This window comes from Cydia fagiglandana, chromosome 26, assembly GCF_963556715.1.
Source record: "Cydia fagiglandana chromosome 26, ilCydFagi1.1, whole genome shotgun sequence".
Classification (NCBI taxonomy): Eukaryota; Metazoa; Arthropoda; class Insecta; order Lepidoptera; family Tortricidae; genus Cydia; species Cydia fagiglandana.
In genome coordinates, this window is record NC_085957.1 from 7,606,135 (window position 1) to 7,617,217 (window position 11,083).

The 11,083-nt window shown below is 35.5% G+C and overlaps 2 protein-coding genes across 2 annotated transcripts in view; both read left to right on the plus strand.

Annotated features, from left to right (window-relative positions):
* Positions 1-11,083, plus strand: part of LOC134677476 (uncharacterized) — a 343,898-nt gene that overhangs the window by 167,957 nt on the left and 164,858 nt on the right. The window lies entirely within an intron of this gene.
* The window catches only part of LOC134677482 (uncharacterized), a 109,814-nt gene that overhangs the window by 26,190 nt on the left and 72,541 nt on the right, over positions 1-11,083 (plus strand). The window contains exon 9 of the mRNA XM_063535964.1: positions 1,486-3,433. Within this exon, the coding sequence (XP_063392034.1) occupies positions 1,486-1,635 (150 nt within the window). The 3' untranslated portion in view covers positions 1,636-3,433. The remainder of the gene's footprint in view (positions 1-1,485; positions 3,434-11,083) is intronic.

The following is an 11,083-nucleotide window of genomic DNA, read 5'->3' on the forward strand; positions in this document are numbered from 1 at the left end:
TTACTAAATATAAAAAAAAAATTGGAGAAAAGATACCTCAAGAGCCAGCAGACTAAATATAAAAAAATAGGCGAAGATAGCTCAAGAGCAGAAGACGAAAGTGTCTAAACTCCTCCATGAAGAAACAGGTAGTAAAAGATATAGTTTGTAGAGTTATACTAAGATAACTGCAGCGATTTTGATAGCATAGACTGTGCAAGTGATATTTTAATCGTCAAACTTCTATGAAATGACGATTTATATAACACTTGCACAATCTGTGCTATCAAAATCTCTGTAGAGTGGATCTTGGTCTAACTCTGGTAGTCTTTTTTAGGGTTCCGTACCCAAAGGGTAAAACGGGACCGTCCGTCCGTCTGTCACCAGGCTGTATCTTTCGAACTGTGATAGCTAGACAGTTGAAATTATCACAGATGATGTATTTCTGTTGCCGCTATAACAACAAATAATAAAATCATAATAAAATAAAGATTTAAATCGGGCTCCCATACAACAAACGTGATTTTTGACCAAAGTTAAGCAACGTCGGGAGTGGTCAGTACTTGGATGGGTGACCGTTTTTTTTTGCGTTTTTTTTTTTTGCATTATGGTACGGAACCCTTCGTGCGCGAGTCCGACTCGCACTTGCCCGGTTTTTTGTAAAGTAAAGTATCCTAAAGCCCACAAGATGGACGGAAGACCTTGTTAAGGCCGCCGGAAGACGCTGAATGCTGGTCGCTTCCAACCGGTACGAATGGAGGTCCAAGGGGGAGGCCTATGTTCAGCAGTGGACGTCTTATGGCTGAGATGATGATGAGACGACCAAAATGTAACTCCTCCATGAGAACAGGTAGTAAAAGATATAGTTTGTAGAGTTATATGTACTAAGATAACTGCAGCGATTTTTATAGGATAGACTGCTTCTATGAAATGATGACGTTTTAATTAACACTTGCACATGCACAATCTGTGTTAGAGTCGGACCAAGAAAAGTCTGCAGATGATTTGATAGCCCACGCAGTGCAAGTGTTTTTTTTACGTCATAATTTAAGATTGACGTTTAAAATAACACATGTGTTTACCAGTAATTAGTTATACATTCAGCATGTTGTTAATATGTATATAGATGAAAGCTTCAATGTAATAACTGTTGGGAAACGTTTAAATAAAAATAAATAATTAAACATTGTCTTACTTTTTTCGGTCTTGAATTACGATTTTCAGTATAGTCTTAAGACTCTTAACTTAGAGGATATAACCAATGGAGACGCCATGTCTATAATTTTCGGTACAAAATAGTCTGCCGTTTTTTGCGGGGGAGGGGCACATCAAATGTATACGTAACATCAACATAGCCATGTCAGATAAACGTCAGTCCATACATGTGGTTGACATGTCGTTGACCATTGGCCGCCTTTTATCGACAGAGGGGAACGCCTTTTAATGACCACTCTGTTGGTTATATTCTCTAAGACTCTTAAGTTACAATTTTGTTGTTATTTTCAGGTAAAGCAGATAAAATCGGAAATCGCCGAGGACTGGGTGATAGACAACAGCATAGTCTACGAGCAGGAAGAAGAATACGACGAGAAGAAGGGCTCGCCGCGCGTGCGCCGGAAAAATAAGAAATACCTCGGGTACGACTTCGTTACATAAATGATACGGCGGTTTCATCCAACTGGGGCATCACTGGGACATTAAAAATACTATCCTCCTAAGGCCCAGCCATACAAATGAAAAATGCAAAATTAGCCACATAAATTTGAACCTACATTGTAGGAAATAGAGTTGATTTTGCGTTATTAAAAAACTAAACGAAACAAAGCATAAGCAACTCTGTTCCTATCGAATATAATTTAAATTTCATTGAACTGAATAAGTACTATAGGTAGGGCCTTGGGCCTTAGGAAGATATAACACATTTATAGTTCGTTTTTTAGCATTAGATAAAAGGTAAACAATCTTAATGTGTCTTTTAATTGAATAAAACACGTTGCACTCCGGGAGTGCCGGCAGAAGTGAAAACTCAATGACATTGTAACAGTTTTTTTATCAGGTCACGTGTCAGTCTTACGAATCTTACGGTCACGTGACCTGTCGCGAGTTTAACATTTTTTCCCCATCACAAAAAGTGCACAGCGCCACTAAAGAAGTTTTCACTTCAAAAACACGTTTTAGAAATAAGTCGCGGTAAATATGTAACAATTATGAATCTGATACGATCATTTATATTCTTCTGCTTTCATAAGTAATAGTTACTGATTTTTAAAAAGCGATTTTCAATTAAAAGACGTGTCAAGATCGCTTACTTTCTTTCTAATGCTAAAAAAATGAACTATAATATGGAATATTATGCAAAACTTTGCGTACGTCCATCGTATTTTCTCGGAAACGTTCGTATTTGTCATGTTACTTCAGTCAACCTCAGTCAGTAGTTTTTGTACCGAGACTGTAGTTCGTTTTTTTAGCATTAGAAAGAAGGTAAACAATCTTGACGTGCCTTTTTACAAAAAAAAAATATTGTAAAACGCTTTAAAAAATGGTTTATATTACTTATGAAAGAAAAAATAATGTAAAAGATCGTATATGATGTATAATTCTAACATATTTGCTGTGACTTATTTTTCAATGATGATTTTTAATAAAAAGACATGTCAAGATTGCTTACCTTCTTTCTAATGCTAAAAAACCGAACTATGACAAGGGGGAGGCCTATGTTAAGGGGGAGGCCTATGTCAAGGGGGAGGCCTATGTTCAGCAGTGGACGTCTTATGGCTGAGATGATGATGATAACTGAAATAGCAAGATACGTTAGTTTCTGTGAAAATAAGATGGAAGATAATATGCACTAAATCTGTACCTAATTTCTTGAAAGTTGTGCTAGTTCTGTGTCTTTATAGACAGGAGAGATAGCGATAATACTATCTCTGTTTACTTGTTTAGCGAGTTTTGAGAATATTTTTTTTAATGTTGGATGAAACCAATTTTTGCCTTGTTTAAGCCAAGGGAAGTTTGCATATAGTGGTTCTGTAGTAATATAAGGGTTTTATTTAATTTACGGAAATATATGTCAGATAATTTTTTTTTGGGTTCCTAACTGCTCAAAACTATGCAAAAAAATTGGCAATTTTAGTGTACACCCATAAATATCTAAACGGCCTTTCTTTAGGTATTCATGTGAACACTATGTCCAATCTTTATACCCATTATAGTCTATCTTTACGTATTTAAATAAAAGTAAACAAAATCTACCCTCAAATGGCTCCTTAAGCCAGTTGAGGGTAGATGAAAACATTACACGATCAAATAATGTAGGTTAAAGTCAGGTCGTTCAGTGACAGATCCAGGCGGTTTTGTATTTGGTTGGTTAACCAATAAATGTTATAACTACCTGTAAATGTACAAATTGTTTGTTTACTTTTATTTTAATACCTAAAGATACAGAGTATTAGACGTCAGCTTGGGCACAAATGCTTTCGAATGTCTGTATATTTTCTGTTTACCCTAAATGTCGATATTTCGACGCTTATCATGAATAGTGACACAAAACAAAATGAAATGCCATTCGACTTTAAATCTTACCAGTAAAAGATAGAATATTAAATGCAATAGCATTTCATTTTTAGTTGTACCACTGTTCATGATAAGCAACGATTTGCTTTGGTTTTTGATACCTTCATTATAGGTAATTGTAACGATTTTATATGTGATTATAAAACAAATATAATTTTCATACATCGTGACTCCAAATAACCCGTGTCATAATCATACCTAAGAATAGTTATATCACCTACTACTAGTTTTAGAAGGAAGTAACTTAAATGTCCCAGTGATGGACACTGCCCCAGTAGTTGACACCAATCTTAATGACAAACGGGCTGTCAACTATTGTAATTAAGCTGCCAAACACTAGAACATTTTTTTTTAATTATCTTTGGGCAATTAATGTGATATAGTCGCACCAATAAAAGTCTGCAGCGATTTTGATAGCCTACGCAATGAAAGTGTTATTTTAAACGTCAAACTTTTTTTTATTATTATTATGAATGGGCTTACTCATGGCCACTGACTAGCCGAGGCGTAGACGTGGCCTACGATGGTGCGAGCTCGCCCAGAAGGTGCCTGTTCACTCTTGATTTGAAGGTTGCCGGGTTATAAGAACACGGAAATATAGACGCCGGCAAGGAATTCCATTCCTTGGCAGTGCGCATAAGGAAAGTAGAAGCAAAGCGCTTCGTGCGAATTGGTGGAATATCTACCAAGTAAGGATGGAAACCGGCCGTACGTCTAAAAGTCCGATGGTAGAATGGGGACAGTGGAATAAGCTCGTGTAGCTCTTGGGCACACTCCCCGAAGTGCAACCTGTAGAATACCGACAGGCTGGCGACTTCTATGAAATTATGACGTATAAATGACACTTGCACTGCGTGGGCTATCAAATCCGCTGCAGACTTTTAATGGTGTAACTCTATTTGTTGAGGCGTATGTCATATCTGTCATTTGTTAGTTTTATTATAGCGCGCCCTTAGGCGCTGTTTGCAAAACTATTGAAATTGGTTTATTTTGTTTCAGAAATAAACTAACCTAAAACAAATTGGACCTACAGATTGATATAACACTTACTCGGTAAGAAATGGTAAAGGCCAAAGGCTGATATAGACGGTGCGAGAACTCGCATGCGAGTTTCATTACATTGCGGCAACTCGCATGCGAGTTTCATTACATTGATTGATTGGTCGGCTGAACAGGATATTTTCCTACTAGTCAAATCAGTTACTTTTTTAGAACTGTCAAAAAGATTTGCTAATATGGAATTTATATGAAACATTACATCGTGACGTCACGGTCAACTCACCTACTTTTTATATTTCTATCCGGTTTATTAAATAGAACTTGTGTTTAAAAATAACTCTTATGTTTTTCTAATAATTATCTGGTGCTTTATTGCATGCATGGTGTAAAATTATTTATATTAAATAAACTATAATACCCTATTTGATGTAACCAATAATCCACAATGTAACTAAAATCGCATACAAGTTCACGCGCCGTCTATATCAGCCCTTAAAGTCGGGTTATTGGGGCCCACGCTGTATGTTTTAGTTTTCAAACTGAAGAGTTATTGCTTATAATATAAAAGATTAAGAAAAAAATCATGCCTTTGAGTGTGTCAGCTGAAAAAGATGGCGCTAATGCGCCAAGTTTTGTGATCACTGAGCAGCTGAGTTGTCCAAAAACTTTTTATACACCGGATATAGTATGGTGCCATACTGCGCCATCTACATTAGCTGTCACATTACGAAGCATGAATTTATCTTAAGCATTACACATGTATAGTTTTTTTAATAGCTTGGATACAGTGACAGCTGTCATCTCCATACAATTAATAATCATGTCTTAAAACGCAAAATATGTATTTATATGACAGCAGTAACCATACCCAAGCGTGAAAAATACTATATAACAATGAATATTTTATTTGAACGCACCTTTAAATATATTTAGTATTAAAAACATATAAAATCGCTACAGTATGTAAGTTTGTATGTACATTGGATGAATTTGTATGAATGACTACCTTCTCAGACTTTATCTACTGTAATATTTCATATACCTTGGGTAGTGAGAACTGTCATCTCCATACAATTTAAAACCTTCGCATAATTGCATTTAGATGACAGCTGTCACTGTAACCAAGCTATGCGAAAAATACTATAGCTTGTACTTTGTGTACTGATAATATATGTGCAATATGACATTAAAAAAGTAATTCATAAACATAACGATTATGTACGAACACAACCACATAATATACCATAAATATTAGGTATTGTTTTATTTTAAATGTACCTACATATAAAAAAAAAACTTGCTTGCGTTTGACTTAGTATAATCGACTTGACAGATTTATTTTAAAAAAGATATTCAAACACTTTTTTTATAAGATCAATGACATCAAAATTGACAATACATTATGTAAAGTTGTGTATTCATTATTTTACATCATTATATATATGTCTCATACATAAATAACATAAAACTTTAGCGTGGTTCACTTTTGTATGGATTGACACTAACGCAAAATTTTGTTAAATAGAATATAAGTTACCAACTAGTTTGGCTTGTAAACTGAGTTTTTATCGAATATAACATATAAGAAATTAAAACAATATTTTAATTGTAATTTCCGTAGAACCCGCTTAATACGATTTTCCACGACGATTTTACATGTTTTTTTTTTGGGTAATACGCTTTCCCGCTTAAGATGCGTTTTTGACTTGTCCCCTTGAAAATCTTAAGCGGGTTTTACTGATTCATTTTTATACCTGGATGGTATAAGATGAAATAACAGATATATCGAAATACAAGATTTTTTTAATTCTGCCTAAACCACGGCTTATTTTCTAAATTAGTGTAAAAATCTAGCAAAACCATGTTTTTAAATTAATCATTTTCATTCAGTTTGTAATTATGATAAAGTGGACGCGTTGACTATTCCACAGACCATATAAAGAACTAGACGCCTCAAGTCCCACGTTTCATGTTTTAGAATTGCAATGTACTGAACACCACCCAGGCCCACGACCACCCACAGGTTTTGTCAATGACTATTGGTAAAATTTAAAAATGCATTTTTACGCCCTTTATTTAATATATTATCATTTAAAAATTTCGGAGTTGGTCCCATAGAAAAAGTTGTTCAGTATGGCCTACCTAATCACCTCGCACAATATGGCTAACGGTCCAAAAATGACCCGGTATAAATATAAAACTCAATCATCGAATTTAAACTGTTGTGAGACATACTAACATTGAATAATTTTACGGTTTAGACTCACTTGTTTTTAGACACCCGCTCGAAATGTCTCGACTCGATACACGGCATACGGCCGTCGTGAACGCTGCTCGCACTGTTAGTGCTTGAGAAAGGAGGCTCTCCGAAACATGTCGCGCGAGTGACTAAAAACAAGTGAGTCTAAACCGTAAAATTATACAAAAATAAAAAACACAGATTATAGTTCGTTTTTTTTAGCATTAGAAATAAGGTAAACAATCTTGATGTGTCTTTTAATTGAAAAACACATTTTAAAAATAAGTTATGACAAATATGTAACAATTAAGAATCTAATATGATCATTTATATTCTTCTGCTTTCATAAGTAATAGTTTTTGATTTTTAAAAAGCGTTTTTCAATTAAAAGACATGTCAAGATCGCTTATCTTTTTGCAACTTCTCTCTAATACTAAAAAAACGAACTATAGGTGTGCAAAACCAACACACTTGGTTGTCATACCATCGAGGTGCGGTGTCTAGATCTATCTATGGTCTGTGATTATACTGATAAATCGTTATGTAAATATCGAGATAGATTTCAATAGATAATCATAATTAGGAAGAAAAAGTTAAGAAATGGCTAAAGAAAAAATACAATGAAATTAGTTGTAGAAACTAGTCATTGGGATACAGGGCTCTTTAATAAATCTAGAATGTCTAAAATAGTGCAAAAGAAAGTAGCCACAAAGACTGCTGAAGTAGATGGCATAACTTGGTTGTAAACCTGACGTTTGACAATCCTATTATCCAAAATATGTCCGTTCAGCGCCATCTACTCCAGCGGGAGGTAAAAGTCGGCTACAGTGGCTCACTCAACTTAATTTCAACAAGAGAGGCGATATTTAAGCGACTGTGCCACTGTTCGGGCTGAGCCACTGTATCCGCCTTGACCCCACCTTGAATTAATCTAAAGCAGGTACCTTATGTTTGAACGTACACATTGAAGTTACATAGGGTAATTCGTCAGTAACTGGCAACTTTTAGTAACTGGCCGCCCTAAACTAAAATAAATTTTATTCACCTTTAACAGAATTCATTTTAGTATAGGATTCAATTACTGGCCAGTTTTCAATAACTAACTTTTCTATTTATATAGTCCGTTTTTTTAGCATTACAAAGAACTTCGCAGAAGTAAGCTGGTAGTTCCAAATCCGGCACTTTTAGCGGTAATAATTTGGAGTAAATTATATGTATTGACCATGCTACATTAGATAATTCAATAATTATTAACAATTAAAGAGCCTGACAAAAACTGCACTCTTGCTTCTGTGGAGTTCTTTCTAATGCTAAAAAAACGAACTATAGGTGAATTGAATTCATTTTTAATGTTCCGTACAAAACTTTGTTTACGGAACACTTATGGGATCACTTCGGTCTTGCAAATCAGTTATTAGTTTAGAGCGCCGCCAGTTACTAAAAGTGGCCAGTTGCTGGCGAATTACCCTATAAAATAAATAAAATAAAATAAAAATCATTTATTTCAGACCTTGGTCCATACACTTGCATCGAAAAAACTAACTACAAACTAACTAAATTTAACTTAAAATAAAGTTTTGTTGAAATATGAACTAACTAAGATACATAGTGTTTGACAGGAGCCAAGCATATACACCGGTAATAACTACATACACTCATGTGTATGTAGCCACCATGTTATAATGTTCAGCCTATAATGTTCTTGATTATTTAAAGAGCCCTAGAGTTTTGTAAAAATCGAGGCTGGACTGAATTGTAAGTAATAAGATAGACCAAGGCTACATTGTGTAGCCAGTGTCAAAATCATATATATTTCATATTATAGGACATACTTAACATATTAACTAAGTCCCACGGTAATCCAAAGGAGGCATGTGTTATGGGTACTCAGCTTAGAGCATAAGCCTCCTCCACACTCGTGCGCGAATCGCGGCGCGAAGCCGCGAACGTGAGTGTGGCGTCGATTTTCGCAGACAGCGAAATCGACTCCACACTCGCGTTCGCGGCTTCGCCCGCGATTCACGCGCATAGTCTGGAGGGGGCTGTACCAAAAGAAGTTCAGTAGAAAGGTCCTTATTTAAGAGTAACATATCGTCATGTGACAAGCAAAAGTCACTAATTACTAAAAAAAAATTAAACAAAAATCGACCTTCTTTTAGTACTAATATGGTTCACTCTGGCCATGAACTTGTGGTGGTACTTAGTGACTTTTGCTTGTCACCCGACGATATCTGAAAGAAATATAATGACAGAGGCGATATGTCAAGGAACTTAAAAATTGGTTGTCTCTAAAGTCGGTTTACGGACGACAATTTTGCGTGATAACGTCATAAAAAATTGATTTGCAAGACCGACGTGATCCCATAAGTGTTCCGTAAACAAAGTTTTGTACGGAACACTAAAAAACATTACCATTACATTACGTAATGTTACCATGGAGATCTGTCCACAACGTTACCATGGAGATTTGTCCACAACGTGACACTTTCGTGCATGCTACCGGTGTTCATCGATTTATAAGACGTTATCACGTCAAAAATGTTCATCATCATCATCATCATCTCAGCCATAAAACGTCCACTGCTGAACTTAGGCCTCCCCCTTTTTTGGGGGGTGAATGCCATAATCGCCACGCTTGGCAGGCGGGTTGGCGATCGCAGTCGAGTACACCGAAATAAGGAAATTACAAAAATGTTGTCATAATGAAAATTTTAAGTACATAATTTAATTACATATACAAGTATTTGCAAAACTGTTTTTGTTTTTATTAAAATACCATACATTTTTATGCAACTTATGTTTTTGACACTGGCTATACAATAACCCCCTTATTCATAAACGTCTACTAAAGTTGACAGGCCGATATTAATCGTTTGTCCCTTTCCATCGTACCAATACGTCGGAAAGGGACAAACGATTATTATCGGCTTGTCAACTTTAGTAGACATTTATGAATAACGTAAGTGTGTATAATGTAAGGAATCACTATAATAATATTTAGAACGGAAACAAATATCGACATTATTTTATTTTAATTATACCGCGTTGCAAACTTGTACATTTTTATTAAATAACTTGTAGAAGTGAATAAAAAAACGAAAAAGATATATTTAGTACATTGATAAAATACTAATATATACTTTCATGGTACATGGTATATTTTGACGCAGTAACTTCGTATTACATGCGACAACGCGCATGTAACACCCACTTACAACCGTTCATGGGCTATGGCCTCCCACCACTAGAGCCGTGTGCTTATTTGCCACCATACAACTTTATTCACTTCTATTATACGCGGATATGTAGCATATGTTTGGTGTTTTTCATATTTTTAAGTCAAATCTGGTTTAGTAATAAAAAAACAAAAAAAGCATAAAATAAGCACAATTATCTATTTCGTTCTTTGCGAGAGAGAAAAATCATATGTCTAAACTCACTAAACTATCGGCCCGCTTGCACCATTCCACTAACCCGGGGTTAACCGGTTAAACCTGGCGTTATCATGGTTACCAGTACAATCTGACACTAGGTTAACGGTTTAACCGCTTAATCCCGGGTTAGTTGAACGGTGCAAGTGGGCCCTAGTTATGTGTTTTATTACTAAACTTGATTCTATAAAATAACATATATTATGTTCAAACGAAACTTCTGTTTCTCTTTTACTTTTACTAAGTAGAGAGAGACGAGAATAATTTGAAATAAATTAAGTATACGGATTTGTACACAACAATTTGGAGTTTAGATTTGATTAAAAAAACTAAGATAAAAAGCTACTATAGTCAAAGCTAACTCAGTATTGACTTGGCAAGCTAGAGTATAGACGTGCCACTATTCCTATGAAAAAATGAAGTGGAACTGACTTTGATACTGAAAGGTGCAGAGTTAGCTTAGACGGGCATGGTCTTTTTAGTCAAATCTCAACACATTCAGGACCAGGAACCCGACTGTCGGGTACACTATTCGTAGCGACTACACGCTCCATACGGCCAAACCGTGGCTTCGCGCTACGAGCGTAACCCGTAGCACTTCGTGGCAATGAATGTGTTATGTCCAAAAAGCTTTCGTTAACTCATGTCATATTTCGTCGGGTGACAGGCAAAAGTCACTAAGTACTACGAGTAACAAAAAATTAAAGTAACAATGCACTTTATTACACTTGTAACACGGTTTATTGTCCAATAATTTCAATGGTGTTAGTTAGTGACTTTTGCTTGTCACCCGACGATTTAACCCTTCGCATGTCTAAGGCTGATCAGAGCTTAGACATAAGAAGTGTTAAATGTACATTAC